This window comes from Podarcis melisellensis (assembly GCF_964234715.1).
Source record: "Podarcis melisellensis genome assembly, chromosome: 3".
Classification (NCBI taxonomy): domain Eukaryota; kingdom Metazoa; phylum Chordata; class Lepidosauria; order Squamata; family Lacertidae; genus Podarcis; species Podarcis melisellensis.
In genome coordinates this window covers 82,918,073-82,930,237 of record NC_138530.1, presented here as the reverse complement: position 1 = coordinate 82,930,237, position 12,165 = coordinate 82,918,073, and the positions used below count along the sequence as shown (strand labels likewise).

The 12,165-nt window shown below is 42.3% G+C and overlaps 1 protein-coding gene and 1 long non-coding RNA gene across 5 annotated transcripts in view; one reads left to right on the top strand and one right to left on the bottom strand.

The window, feature by feature from the left end:
• MYO6 (myosin VI) overlaps positions 1 to 12,165 on the top strand; it is a 112,970-nt gene that overhangs the window by 77,432 nt on the left and 23,373 nt on the right. For all 4 annotated transcript variants that reach the window (XM_081904850.1, XM_081904849.1, XM_081904852.1 and 1 more), the window contains exons 20-27: positions 335 to 428; positions 4,890 to 5,020; positions 5,144 to 5,221; positions 6,464 to 6,593; positions 8,395 to 8,485; positions 9,706 to 9,856; positions 10,366 to 10,574; positions 11,153 to 11,231. In XM_081904850.1, coding sequence (XP_081760976.1) covers positions 335 to 428; positions 4,890 to 5,020; positions 5,144 to 5,221; positions 6,464 to 6,593; positions 8,395 to 8,485; positions 9,706 to 9,856; positions 10,366 to 10,574; positions 11,153 to 11,231 — 963 coding nt within the window. The remainder of the gene's footprint in view (positions 1 to 334; positions 429 to 4,889; positions 5,021 to 5,143; positions 5,222 to 6,463; positions 6,594 to 8,394; positions 8,486 to 9,705; positions 9,857 to 10,365; positions 10,575 to 11,152; positions 11,232 to 12,165) is intronic.
• Positions 3,570 to 6,397, bottom strand: LOC309366396. The gene is made up of 3 exons (XR_014166687.1): positions 6,303 to 6,397; positions 5,432 to 5,491; positions 3,570 to 3,745 (listed from the first exon to the last, which is right to left on the bottom strand). It is a non-coding gene; the product is annotated as an uncharacterized lncRNA (long non-coding RNA).

The window sequence follows — 12,165 nt, the reverse complement described above, 5'->3', positions numbered from 1 at the left end:
GCTTCCTTCAAAAGGTGTGTAACTTTTTGAACGTACAGGAAGTTTAATCTTTTGCAAAGTTTGTCTGTCTTGCTCTCCCCCTTTTCCCACCTCAAAGAAGAGGATCCAAACAATGGAGAAAATATTAATATGCACTAATATGGTACAATAGCAGTTTGATTTAGATAATGCTTCTAAACACCAGCTTTTCCGAAGGTGAAATAATTGAGGTTTTAATGGGCAGTTGGATTCATATGGGGACAGTAAAGCCTGAAGCCTCAAAATCTATTATTTTACTTATAAGTGATTTGCATGTATTTTTGTGATGTTGCCAACCTGCTGTCTTTTCCAACAGGGGTCTAGCTTTATTCGCTGTATCAAGCCTAATTTAAAGATGACAAGCCACCACTTCGAAGGCGCCCAGATCCTCTCCCAGCTCCAGTGTTCAGGTAACTTGATGTGTCTTGTTCAGTTCTGTAGCACGATTGTCATGTAGATGAAAAGATTCATGCGGAGTTGTAACAACAGGGCTTTAGACAAGTCTTCCTTAATTAGAAACAACAGGTTACTTTTTAATTTCAGCAAAGCTCTGCCAGTGCAGCAAGATTACTGGTGCATAACAATAAGTGGGAGATAATATTGATTCTTAGTTAACCCAGCTACTTTTTAAAGGGCAACAACTTAATCCTTGTTTCTTAAGCATTTTAAAAGCAGAGAGGAAAGAACTGGGCATTCTATGCACTTGGCTTGGGTCGAAACTTCCCACTCGCAGGACATTCCATAGGAAGGGGGATTTTTTTTTTTTGTCTCTTCCTCCCTCACTCTGCAACCTACTGGTATTTCCTGAAAATCTGCTGTGAAGAGTTGGGTGATCCTCCAGAGCAGCATGGGAGGTGGTGCTGGGAGCTGTAGGTAAAAAGGAGAATCAGTCCAAAGCCCTCCTTTTTCCAGCAGGAACCTCTGCTTGGTCAGAGCTGCTTCAGCAACCAGAAAGCACCTGTCCATTCTTAAAATGCCATGTCACAATCTTGTCTACAGTAAAAGGGAAGCTTAATGGTAACGGTCTGAGCATGAGATCATAATGCATTATCAGATTAGAAAGAGAGCACCATGCCATCATCACCTGAGCACCTTTGAAATATTTTATATTGCCATCTTCCCATTTGCATATATTGAATTTGGATCTAATTACTGCTATACTAATTAATCTTCCATATAGCAGTTCTTTGTGAAGCATTGGGTGAAAATACTGTTACGAAAAGTTTACAGTTTAGATTCATCCCCCCAGATTCATCCCCCGACAAATGCAAAATAACTGTATTGGGGAGGTGGTCCTGGAAGGTGCCAGTATATCCCCTTAGATCTTTAGTGCAGAGCTGGTATTTCACAAATCCAACTTCGAGGTCTTGCTCTGTGCACTAGCATCAAGGAGAAGGGAAGGGAAGGAGAAGAGAAAAACAGCACGCTGTGTTTGTAGGAGAGGCATTCCACCTTTCTCAAGCCCCTTTCATTCCTAAAAAAACAAAAGTCAGATCATACTTAGTTCTGTACGTCCCCTACCCATGGAAATCCAGTTCCATAGGGCAGCAAGGAAATCTGTAACAGGTAGCCCAGAGGCTACATATTTAGACACTGGGGTCAAACTAAAAAAAGTTAAGGTAAAGGACCCCTGGATGGTTAAGTCAAGTCAAAGGTGACTATGGGGTGTGGTGTTCCTCTCGCCTTTCAGGCCAAAGGAGCCAGCATTTGTCCACAGACAGCTTTCCGGGTCATGTGGCCAGCAGGACTAATCTGCTTCTGGCACAACGGGACACTGTGATGAGTGCCAGAGTGCACAGAAACGCTGTTTACCGTCCCGCCGCAGCGGTACCTATTTATCTACTTGCCCTGGCATGCTTTCGAACTGCTAGGTTGGCAGGAGCTGGGACAGGTCAATGGGAGCTCACCCCGTTACATGGATTCGAACCGCCGACCTTCCAATCAGCAAGCCCAAGTGGCTCAGTGATTTAGACTACAAAAACAAGGAAGTAAATAAAGTGTAGACAGCATCGTGCCCTCCAGATGTTGTTGAACTCCATCTACCCTAGTCACCATGACCACATGGAGAGACCCCATTAGCTCCTCCTGGAGTAGTAATTAGTCAAAGCTATGTGTCATGACAGCAAACATTGAAGGCACACACTTTTTTGAGGTTCATGTAAATTACAGTACTCGTTTCCTTGTGAGTTCTTGTGCCAAATTCCCAAAGTAGTTGGAGGAGATGTATTTAATTCCTTCTATTTTTTATAAAAAGAGTTGTCCACATTCCTGCATGGCTTGTCCCTAATGACTTCTCCTGGAGGGGGAAAAATCAGCATTAATGATGACATTAGAAACCTGTTTTTTAAAACTATTTGAGAGTAATGTAGCTTGCGAGTTACAGGGAAACAGACAGAGGGCCTTCTTGGTAGTGGCGCCCTCCCTGTGGAACGCCCTCCCTTCAGATGTGAAGGAAATAAGCAGCTATCTTATCTTTAAAAGACATCTGAAGGCAGCCCTGTTTAGGGAAGTTTTTAATATTTAATGCTGTATTGTTTTTAATATTTGATTGGGAGCCGCCCAGAGTGGCTGGGGAAACTCAGCCAGATGGACGGGGTATAAATAATAATAATTATTATTATTTAAGACACTTATTCAAAAGAAGCCACAACCTCACCAAATCAGGATGCTTTTCTGGTATTGTGGATTGGATCAAAATGTTTCCTTTTTTCTGTTAAAAGTAAGCTTTTTCTACTGGGAGCAGGAAGGTTTTGACTCCAAACCTGCGAAATCAATGGTATGTGGATTCATATACTTTAAGACTGCAGTGCATTAATCTGAGAGCAGCGCCCACTGAACTCAGCGAACCTTACTTCTGCAGATACATTCATAAGATGGACTGTAGCCCTTAATGCACCCAGCCGGAGGTTCCATTGACATTCATGGACCTTTTCCCCACTGGAATGTTTATAATTCAGGTGCAATAGACCCAGTGCATCCACTTTTCACAAATCCTGTGTGCGTGTACCTACCTAACTATGGGCTACACCTGCCTCACACCACACATGCGCAAAGAGCTATTGCCTTCTCTAGCATTTTAATTGTTTAACTTCTGTTGGCGGTTATTTTGCATCTAAGTCACTTTGGGTACATGAGTAGCAAAGTGACAAATAATAGCGCAAACCTGTACTCCTTTACTTAGAAGTGTGCCCCATTGACTTCAGTGGAATGACTTCCCAGGTACGTTATGCATAAGACTGCAGCCAAAATCTTTGCCAGACTAGGCAAAATGCTCTCACTCGCTGTCATCTGGGGAGCAAGTAGAGCTGTGGATTGGACATCAGAAAATCTGGGATACAGAACAGGTTTTCAGGAGGCACCTAATTTCCTCTGAAATAAGCCTCGTTTCCAGTTAGGCTTCCAGTTTTCATTAGCTGCCACCTCAGCTTTTCTCTTAATTTAGCATGCCAGAGGGGCCCTGAGACTTTAAGCATCTGGTTCATCTTGGCAAGTCTCCCTCTTGCTTGTCATGTCAAGTTACATTTAAAGTTTAATTTAGCAAATCAGTCATAAACGCTTAACAACTTTGCTTTAATTAGGGTTCTATTGACACCATTTTTGGCTGATAATCTGAAGGCTGATCGCTCTTGGCAAGTATTGTGAAAGAGGGAGGTGGGGAAGAAATAAAACTCCGTACTTCTGTGTTGCTCACAAGCCGTGGTTTTCTTTTATGGGTTTCTGTTTCCCTCTTCTCGTTGAGAAACAAGTTCATGCAAATTTAAAGGGGGAGAAACATGCTAAAAATAAATGGCTTATTAATATGAGAAGCAGGAGAGGGAGAAATTAAAATAACATGAATGTCTCCAAGAATAAATGCGGCAGAGAGCATCTTCTGTCTCCCCCCTTTTTTTAAATAGAAAGGACTGTTAGCCACATGATAGACTGCACATCTCCCATTTATTTGGATTTCTCTTCCAAGGTTGCATTTATTGATTTGTTGTACAAGAGTTCTTAGCTAACCCTTCACCATGAGGGCAGGTTACGTATGTCATAACGTACGCTTATAAAAACAGATAAAACAGCTGATAAAATGAAACCATCCTAGCCAGAACAGAATAATATAAATTTAGCAGAAGAGGCGACTCTCACAAAACAAACAAACACAAATTTCAGGCAATAAAACAATAGCTAATAGCACACCCAGTAAGAAATTTCACTGTCTCTAAAATAAAATATTAAACTTCAGTACACAAATATCCAGCATATGTGCATTTGTGTACTCCTGGATGCATTATACCCATGCACACGTTATAATTAGAGTCCAGTCTATACAAGAACTGGTAGTTTTAAATCTTGTTCAGGAGGCTAGACAACCAGATTACCTTATACCTTTGCTCATGTCATCCCTGCTCAACCTCACTCCCCTTCAAACAGTCCAGTGATTCTGTCTCCATGGGAAAGGTTTTGAGTCGCGTGGGTATTTCCCAGCTCTTGCCCGTTTGCCATCTCCAAATTGCTACTTGCTTGGCGATGCTTGAGTAACTCTGCTATTCTATTGATCCTTTTGGACTTCCTGACACCTTTGATAATATTGAACATTTGGTGTATGTGGTGATGTGACTCACTTGGGATCTGCCTTTGAGCAATTGATCTGATTTTGAGCAATTCTGCTAGTACAGACAGACACTCTCACCATTCCCTTCTGTAAAATGTGACCGAGGCTTCCTGGGTTATGTTGCTCCTTGGGTGATGTTCAGCCCGTCACTGTGTCTCAGAATAAATGTGCAATGCTTGCAAAGTTTTAATGATCCCCGCCCCAGCACATTGTGAGAGTGACAGCTGTGTCCCTTTAACTTAATTGGTGACATGTTTTTGCATTCTCGTTACTCTAGGCATGGTCTCTGTTTTGGATTTGATGCAAGGTGGCTTCCCATCCCGAGCCTCATTCCATGAGCTATATAACATGTACAAAAAGTACATGCCTGCAAAGCTGTCTCGTTTGGATCCTAGACTCTTTTGCAAGGTATTAACGTCTAGAATGCTAAATACACTTCTTTTGTATTTTTTATCATAGAGAATTGATATTCATTGAAATCTTTGTCCTCTCAAAGGATTTATTCATCAAAGTGTTTTTCTCCTCTCCCAGGCACTCTTCAAAGCCCTTGGATTAAATGAAAATGATTATAAATTTGGATTAACCAAAGTGTTTTTTAGACCTGGCAAGGTAAGTGTTATTGTTATCCAAGGAGAGTTGATGAATGTGAGCATTTTCTACTCATTCTTTCTGTAAAGTAATTGGTAACTAAGACACGTGAAAGCTGGGTTGTTTTTAAAAAAATACAAAACAAAACCACAATTTAATTTTGTCTCTTCTGATGATGCAGATATTAGCAATGCCATTTCCAAGTTTTATTTACTTATCTATTTAAAATACCTTGATCAAACTTCTCCCTGTAATCAGATTGGCTTATAACAGATTTAAAAACCTAAATCTCTGGAACACAAAAAGTCAAAAAATGAGAGCAATGGTTTAAAACCCCACAATGAGCAGTAAAGCCTTAGGCGCCAAAAGGTTTAGTAAACAAATAGGACTGACACCTTTTTCAAAAAGCCAGGGGAGATAACAAACTTTCTTAGAGAGATTATTATTATTATTATTATTATTATTGAGGCTACAGTTGCAAAAGCCCTCTTTTATTGCTCTCGCAGCTGTATCCTCATCTGCTGGCTCAGACTTGGGGCAAAGCAATTTGCCAGACCATCAGACGGCCAGATGTATAGTGCATGTGCCTCATGCAAGGAAATCTATTTAGTTCTTTATTTTTATTCATGCATTCATAACCCACAAGGTGGAATACAACCTATAGAGATAAAATAATAAAAAATACCCATTAAACAGCATTGAAAAACATCAATAAATACCGATAGATTAAAGGAGATGGGGGGGGGGGGAGTCAAGTTGTAAAGGCCTGTCTGTACACACACACACAAAAAAAGTTTTCAGAAGATTTCTGAAGGGAATGATGGTTCCTGTTGAACCTCTACTGGTGTTGAGTTTGACAGGGCAAGGCCTGCACACTAGATGCTCAGTCCCTGGGCATGGCAGCTGAACCTCAGGGGAGTGTGGAACCACCAGAAGGGCTTCATCAGATGGTCTCAGTGATCAAGGTGGAGCCTAAGCAATCAGGCAGTACTTAAAGGACCCTAGGCCCATTTTTATTTTTAACATTTGTCCATCCATCCATCCATCCATCCATCCATCCATCAATCAATCACAGTCTGGCTTTAAATGTCAAAACCATCACCTTGAATAGAGCCCAGAAGCCCCCCCCCCCCATGGCCATGGCCTTCACTGCCATGGTTACAACATTCTGTTTGTGCTTCATCCCACCTGAGCCCCCTCAACATTCCAAAACAGCTTTCATGTAAAGTATTTCCTCTTTGTGATGCTGGTGTCCACTTTCAGTTTGCAGAGTTTGATCAGATCATGAAGTCTGACCCAGATCACCTTGCTGAGTTGGTTAAACGAGTCAACCACTGGCTTATCTGCAGTCGTTGGAAGAAGGTCCAGTGGTGTTCTCTGTCGGTTATTAAATGTATGTATTCACGGGTCTCTTGGGGGGGGGGTGTCTGGAGGGGGGTATTTGTGAGCCAGCACTGAAAGCTTCCTAAAGCTGCAGACTATTAAAACACACTTACTTGGAAATACTAGAACTCTGGAGCATGCAATGAAATGGATCAGGGGTATGTTCTGAACAGCCATTCCACACAGTGCATTATTTATGGACTGTATTATTTATGGAATTCACTGCCACAAGATGCCCTGATGAGCACTAGCTTAGCTGTTGCTACTACTCAGGATGGTTTCAGAGGTAGGATGTTTTTCAGTACTTGTTGCTAGGGAGCAGCAACAGGAGAGGTCTGGGGCCTTTGTACCTTGCCTATGGACTTCCCAGAGGCATCTGGCTGGGTATCATGGGGAATGGGACAGAGTGGGCGAGACAGACCTTTGGTATGATCCTGTAGGCGATCTTCTTATGCCCATATATTAAGTCAGAGGTAGGCAACCTAAGGCCCGGGGGCTCGATATGCCCCAATCGCCTTCTCAATCCGGTCCACAGACGGTCTGGGAATCAGTGTGTTTTTACATGAGTAGAATGTGTGCTTTTATTTAAAATGCATCTCTAGGTTATTTGTGGGGCATAGGAATTCGTTCATTTTTTTCTCTTCAAAATATAGTCAGGGCCCACCACATGGTCTGAGGGATGGTGGACGGGCCCACGGCTGAAAAAGGTTGCTGACCCCTGTATTAAGTTGTGGAATTCCTTATCACAAGTTGCTGCGATGGCCTGTCAGTTTAGGCCAGGGGATGGGACACCTTTGACCCTCCAGGTATTGTTGGTCTGCAGCTTCCATCATCCCTGACCACGGTGACTGGCTCTGATGGGTCCTACAGCACCTCAAGGGCCACAGGTTCCCCAGCCCTGGTTTAGATGCCTTAAAAATGATGCACACCTGGGTGAGAGGGGTCTTGAGAAATGCTCATAGATTAATAGACTGAATGATCAAATTCCCAGAGGCACGGTGTGCTTCTAAATACCAGAAGCTGGTAGAAAAATAACAACAGGGGCTGCTAACTTGGTACTCTTAATTTGGGAGCTTACTGGAAACTGGTCACGGATGCAAACCCAATGCTCGGTTTTGAGGGTTTTTTAGTCAGATCCAGCAGGCCCCGTACATTATAATTTAAGTCTCCCACACATGGGAGTGGGGCTCATAGCCAGATAAATTTGTTCAGAAGCATGAGTACTGCTCACACAGGAATTGTTGACGGCCACAGTTGTCTTAACCACAAATGAGGAAAGGGAATGTTAGTTCAAGCTTGGGGAACTGATGACCCTCCAGATGGTGATGGAGCGCAACTCATATCAGCTGCAGCCAGCATGGTCAGTGGTTAGGGAGTTAAATTCCAACATCTGTTAGGACACAGGTTTCCTGCTCTAGGGTTTGCTTTTAAATAACAAAAACAAAACCCAAACAACATTGTGTGAGGTTTTTGTCATCTGCTTGCCCTACCTTCCCAACTCCCATTTTATGGCATTATTATATATTGTTATTATTTCATTACATTTAAACCTCACCTTTCTTCTGAGTTCAAGGTGGCATACGTAGTTTTCTTCCTTCCCCTTTTATCCTCAGAACAACAATCCTGTGAGGTAGGTTAGGCCGAGAGACTGCGACTGGCCTAAGATCATCCAGTGAGCCTCGTGTCTGAGCAGGGATCTGAACCCTGGTCTCCAAGGTCCTAGTCCAACACTCTAACCACTACACCACGCTGGCTTATGCCCTACCTGCACATTTGTGATGGTCTTTCAATTTTTTCTTTGTATTTCACAGTGAAAAACAAAATAAAATACAGAGCCGGTGCCTGCATTAAAATACAAAAGACGATTCGTATGTGGCTGTGCAAGAGAAAGCATAAACCACGGTAAGAAGAAGCAATCCTATATATATGCTTGCACCCCACTCCTAAATACTAGTGTACTGAATGACCAGTCCGGTTTTGTTGCTGGCAGAACCTGTACATCCCATCCAAGGCCTTGAGAGCCTGGGAAAGAGTTCTAAGGGATGTTATGGGTGTTCCTTCTAGGATGCTGTACTGCTCATCTTAGGGCCAACTTCACATTACACCAGTGCCGTGAGCAGTGGTCACACTTTTGTTGTTTTAATTGAAGTAAAATTAAAAATCTGCTTGCCCCCACATTTCCCAGATATTATCTTCATAAATCTCTCCCTCTCTCTCTCTCTCTCTCTCTCTCTCTCTCTCTCTCTCTCTCTCTCTCTCTCTCTCTCTCTTTCTCTCTCTCTCTCTCTCTCTCTCTCTCTCTCACACACACACACACACGTGTAGCAGTTAGCATTATAAAGGATGAGGGGTGGGTGGGCAAGACTTCAGTTCTACTGGTGCTGCCCTCCCTCATCTTGGGAAAGGTTAAGTTCTATGGGGAGCCTTCAAAACTACTTATTTATGTGATGTAATTGCAACATTTCTGAACTGCCCAGCTGCAAAAGTAAAATACAGAATCTCTGGGCGGTTCACAAATAATTTTCAGCTATGAAGTATAGAATTAGTAACCTAGAGAGAAAACCCTAAACAGTTTAAAAACAGCACTGGAATAAAGCCAGGCGTGAAAAACAACGGTAACGCAGCAAACTTTTTTTAAAAAATGCATATCTTCCATCACAGTCCCTGTGTGCCATAAAACTTGCAATGCAAGACAGAATTCATAAGATTGGTGCAGTTGCTCTGTTTGTTACCCTGTCTGTAATTTTTCTTTTGAACTCCATGGCTTTGTCCAAGGGGAACCTGAGGGCACAGCATGGGACAGTGGTTCATAGCTAACATCCAGTGATACCTATTGTGTACTGCTCTGTGAACTTGGAATGAAGGCAGCATATAAATTCAAGAAACAGTTTGTGCGGTGGAAATCTGGTTGCACAAACAGGGCTTCTGGTGTTTATCCTGCTCTGACACAACCCCCCAGAAATGTGCTCCTCACCAGGGTCTCCCAGAAGAGGAGAGGAAGAAGTATCCCCTGGAATGAGTAGATGCCCCATTGCTTGATGTTGGATCTCATTCTGTATTTGCTGTCTGCTTCTCAAAGGAGGGAGCCTTTTCTGAAATGTAGAGAAATGTTCCTTTCACAGCATTGATGGGCTAATAAAGGTCCGCACCTTGAAGAACAGGCTTGATAAATTCAATGAAGTAGTAAGTGCTCTGAAAGAGGGGAAAGCAGAAATGAGCAAGCAGGTCAAGGACCTTGAAACGTCTATTGATGCTTTGATGATCAAGATCAAGGTAAGAGAACATATTGAGAGCAAGGTAAGAGAACATATTGAGAGCATATTATGTCCTGTAGATCTTCTGCTCTTAGGGATGAGGTCTTGGGAGGCATTTGATGGATTCAGAATCAAATTCCTATTAAGGGTTAAGTTTAAAAATATGCAAGGCGCTTAGTGTTTCATGCTAAATCTTTAAAATTTGGCACCCTAATGATCCATGCAGCACACAGAAAAGATGAATTGTGTGATAGCTTTTTTAAAAAAATAAGCATGTAAATATGCATATTTCTTCCTACTTTGTGTAATTCTGTGCCTTTTTTTTTTTTTTGCTTGTTTCTACAACCCTTTTTCTGGTTCTGCTCATTGTTAAAGGAGTGAGGAAACAGGATTTTCCTAGGACACGCTACTGCATATCTTATTCAACAATCTGTCATCGTCTTTGAAATTTCAGCAGTCGTTGCCGTTTCTTTTTGAAGCACATTTTTTGCAGCCATGAAGGCTAGTGACTAATGGTTTGTTTTGCAGGCCACTGAAATGCCTAGGCAGCAGATCCAGAAGGAATACGATGGTCTAGTGAGAAGCTCAGAGCAGCTTCTGGGCTCACTGCAGAAAAAGAAGCAACAGGAAGAAGAGCAAGAAAGGCTGCGGCGCATCCAGGAGGAAATGGAAAGAGAACGGAAGAGGCGTGAGGAAGAGGAGCAACGTCGGAAGAAGGAAGAGGACGAAAGGCGACTGTGAGTGTCCAATGCAATTGCCAGTTCTAGGGCCAACAAAAATACAGGCATGGACAACCATCCAAAGTGAACTTTCCATCTTAGAAAATTATCCTACAGAGATCCAGGCTGGGGAAACCTTTTCAGCCATGTTCCCCCATGGGGAACTTGTTCAGGGGCTTCATGCCAGTGGTGTATGAAGCCAGAGGCAAAAGTGGTCAGAGGAACAGTAGGCGATATTCCAGACATGAAAAACCAGAGATTACTGCACATGCCCCCGCCCTCTGCCCTCCAGAAAATGGAAGACCTGACCAGGCAAAACCACTCAATGGGGGTGGGAAATGTGGCCTGGGGCAAGCCCAAGGGCCAGATAGATCCATCCTTGTTTTAACCATAGGTAAAAGACTAAATCCCAATGAAACTGTATTCTTAAGAGACTGTCTCTTGAGTGTCTCTCTCTCCCTCCCGAATACTTCTCTTGATGTAAACTTGTTTGCTTTCTTGTGGGAGAAAACAACGACGTAACGGTAAAGTGAGGGGAAGGGACAGAACAGTTCCTGAATGTTCGTTTTCTTTGAGTGTCAATTTTGTTTTTCTAGAAAGTATGAGATTGAAGCAAAGAGAAAACAGGAAGAGGAGGAGAGGAAAAAAAGGGAAGAAGAAGAAAGACGAATTCAGGTGGGACAGTTGCACTACTAGCACTTTCTCTGTCTCACAGTCATGCCCTCACTCCCTCAAAGTTTCCACAACGGACTGAATAGAACCTGCTCAAATGTAATACTAAAGCAAGTGTTCTGAGTCACAATTTGTTGAAGCTGGAGTGTGTGTGCATAGAACAATTAGGTGGTGTTGGCAAAAGGGCAGGTGAGATACTCTGTGGCCTCACAGAGTAACAGGTAAGACATCCTTAAGGATATTGCTACAGGGAGTGATTAAATATTCGTGTTAAAATAGGTAGTTGTAATGCAAGCCACCAAGCTAGATTTAAGACAGTCGTGAGCTTCAGCCCTTAGATTTGGTTCTGCGCTTTAAATCCTCTACTAACATTAATATAATTTGGAGCACCGAAGGAGAGTGAGATTACGCTGTCTCAAAGAGAAAAGTACCTGCTAGGAGGAATTTGTCAGTTTTGAGCATGGAGGTTTAATGAGAGGGCTATTGCTACTCACAGATATGACAGAATAATGAAACCATGATTTAAATGTCAGTTTTGTTAAAAAGATTCCTTACAAAGTAACACTCATTTGCGGAAGCTTTTGGCTGCTCTTTAATGGAATCATAATGATAACGTATATTACTTGATAGCTGAGTTCTGCACTCTTTTGTTATATAGACCAGTTTTCTTTTTCATAATGTGACTTTGTATTAATCTCTTAAACTATGTTTAATTAAGAGAAGCAAAAGATCGCTGTTGATATCATACCCATTATTGCAAGATAATCTTTGCCCGCTTTGTGTTTAAATAACTCCTGGCTTGGGATATATTTAAAGGATATGTAGCATATATGAAGCTTTGCCGAACTGTCAGTTCTGAACATTTTTTATAGAGCTGTGTACCTAAGTTCCATATAAGAAAAGTCATCTAATGAAGGTACTTTACCTGTTTTTGGAT